This window comes from Pteropus vampyrus, unplaced genomic scaffold (assembly GCF_000151845.1).
Source record: "Pteropus vampyrus isolate Shadow unplaced genomic scaffold, Pvam_2.0 Scaffold4971, whole genome shotgun sequence".
Classification (NCBI taxonomy): Eukaryota; Metazoa; Chordata; class Mammalia; order Chiroptera; family Pteropodidae; genus Pteropus; species Pteropus vampyrus.
This window is the reverse complement of record NW_011893752.1, coordinates 5717-7506: the sequence shown is the minus strand read 5'-3', so window position 1 is coordinate 7506 and position 1790 is coordinate 5717. Positions and strand designations below refer to the sequence as shown.

At 50.2% G+C, this 1790-nt stretch overlaps 1 protein-coding gene across 1 annotated transcript in view; it reads right to left on the bottom strand.

Annotated features, from left to right (window-relative positions):
• The window catches only part of LOC105310512 (U1 small nuclear ribonucleoprotein A-like), a 3670-nt gene extending 2130 nt beyond the window's left edge, over positions 1 to 1540 (bottom strand). Inside the window, exons 1-2 of the mRNA XM_011386688.2 lie at positions 1419 to 1540; positions 867 to 961 (exon numbers count right to left, since the gene is read on the bottom strand). Coding sequence (XP_011384990.1) covers positions 867 to 939 — 73 coding nt within the window. The 5' untranslated portion in view covers positions 940 to 961; positions 1419 to 1540. The remainder of the gene's footprint in view (positions 1 to 866; positions 962 to 1418) is intronic.
• Between the last annotated feature and the right edge of the window lie 250 nt (positions 1541 to 1790).

The following is a 1790-nucleotide window of genomic DNA, read 5'->3' as shown; positions in this document are numbered from 1 at the left end:
CCCCATAATTTTACTGAGGTAATAATTACAACTAACGTTTATCCAGCCCCCAACTGCTAGGTACCAATAAAAAGTACTGCATGGAGACTTAGCTAATTTAATCCCTGCAACATCCATGCAAAGAAGGCATTAGGATTTTGCCCAGTTTTCAAATATAGAAAACAAGGTTCGATAACAGTGGTAAATTGCTGGAAAAAAAAATGGAAAAGTATATCTGATGTCAAGAACTGAGTTCAGTAGAATTCCACACCGGTGATCTCAACCACTTTTATTTGCTGTGTGACCTTGGGCAAGTCACATCATTCCTGAGTCTCAGTTTCCTAATCTGAGATATGGAAGTAATAGTTCCTACCTGCAGGGTTGTGAAAATAAATGTAATCAAGACATACATCAGCACCCGGTACACTGTTAGGCATCGTAACCATTCCTTTCACTTTCATTGTGGGCTTATCACTGAGATCATGACAGTGACCAAGCCAGTCCCAGTTCCTGCCTTCATGGAGCTCACAGACCAGTGGAGAGAGCCCTATGACAGCCCAAAACAATCACGGCTTGTGAGGGGAGGAGGGGGACAAGTCCAGGGCCTATAGGAAGTGAGCCGCATGCACTTGAGGGGAAAGGAAATAGGGAAGGCTTCCTGGAGGAGGGGTCTCTAAAACCCTGAAGGATGAGCAACAATGAGCAGGTTAATGGGCAGAGTAAGATGAACTGAAGGAGTGTTAAAGCCAAAGGAAGCGGCATGCGCAAAGGCCGAGGTGTTAACATTTTGCCTGGAGAAGGCTGAAGAAGTGGATGCTACGCTAGGGATGGAAAAGGGGCCGTCTCGTAAGGGAAAGCCTGGATTCTGGACTCCCCCAAGAACTCACCATCCTTCTTGATCTTCTCATTGAGATTGTTGATATAAATAGTGTGGTTGGGGCGGCTCTCGGGAACTGCCATGGTGTGAGGTGCTGAGGTAGGGCTGAAAGAGGAAAAAAGGTAATTTCAGCCTTGGGTTTCTCTAAATCCTTTATCCCAAAGTGGGCTTAACGGGCTGCTTAGGAATCTTCCTTCAAAGAGGAGATCAGGTAAGACACGGAACAAGGAAGAGGGGCGTACAGCTTAGAAAACAAAGCGAACGCACAATACTGCCTCTCCTCCCGCGTGGTGAGGAAAATCTCGAGAGGTTTACTACGAATCCCAGGATGCTCTACGAGACTTGATAGGCGGAGCGTCCTGAATGGCGATTCCCATTGGCCCACGAGCTCAAAGTCGGCCCAGGAGAAGAAACCCGGATATAAAAGCCAGTTAATGAAAGACGGACCACCGGGCCTCGCGCGATGGGAAAATAGTTTCCCCACATGAGACACGGGAAGACCCGGGCACCAAGCGCCCCGCCTGCCAGACACCAAAAGCAGCCTGCGCCCAAGATTACTCACCAACAGAGCCGCAGCTCCGGCAAGTGGCTACTACGTTTCTGAGCGCGGATCACAACGCTTCCTCTCCTGGCCCCGCCTTTGTCTTGCTGCAAGCCAACCCCCACGCGGAAATTTGGTAGCTTGGCCAATCAGAGTAAACCTTGCCCGATCTTGCCAATCAAATCTCAGCCCAGTACATGCCAATCAATCTCAGCCCAGAAATTGCCAATCAAAATGGCACTTAGGTTCCCGCCTCGGCAGAAAAGCCCCGCCCATCCCCTGCAAGCCCTCCCTCTCTGCGGCGCCCGGGGCTACGCACCAATCTGTGAAGGCTGCGCCTCTTTGCCAATCCCGACAGCTCGCTCGGCAGCCTTGTCCGGAGGCAGTTCATTA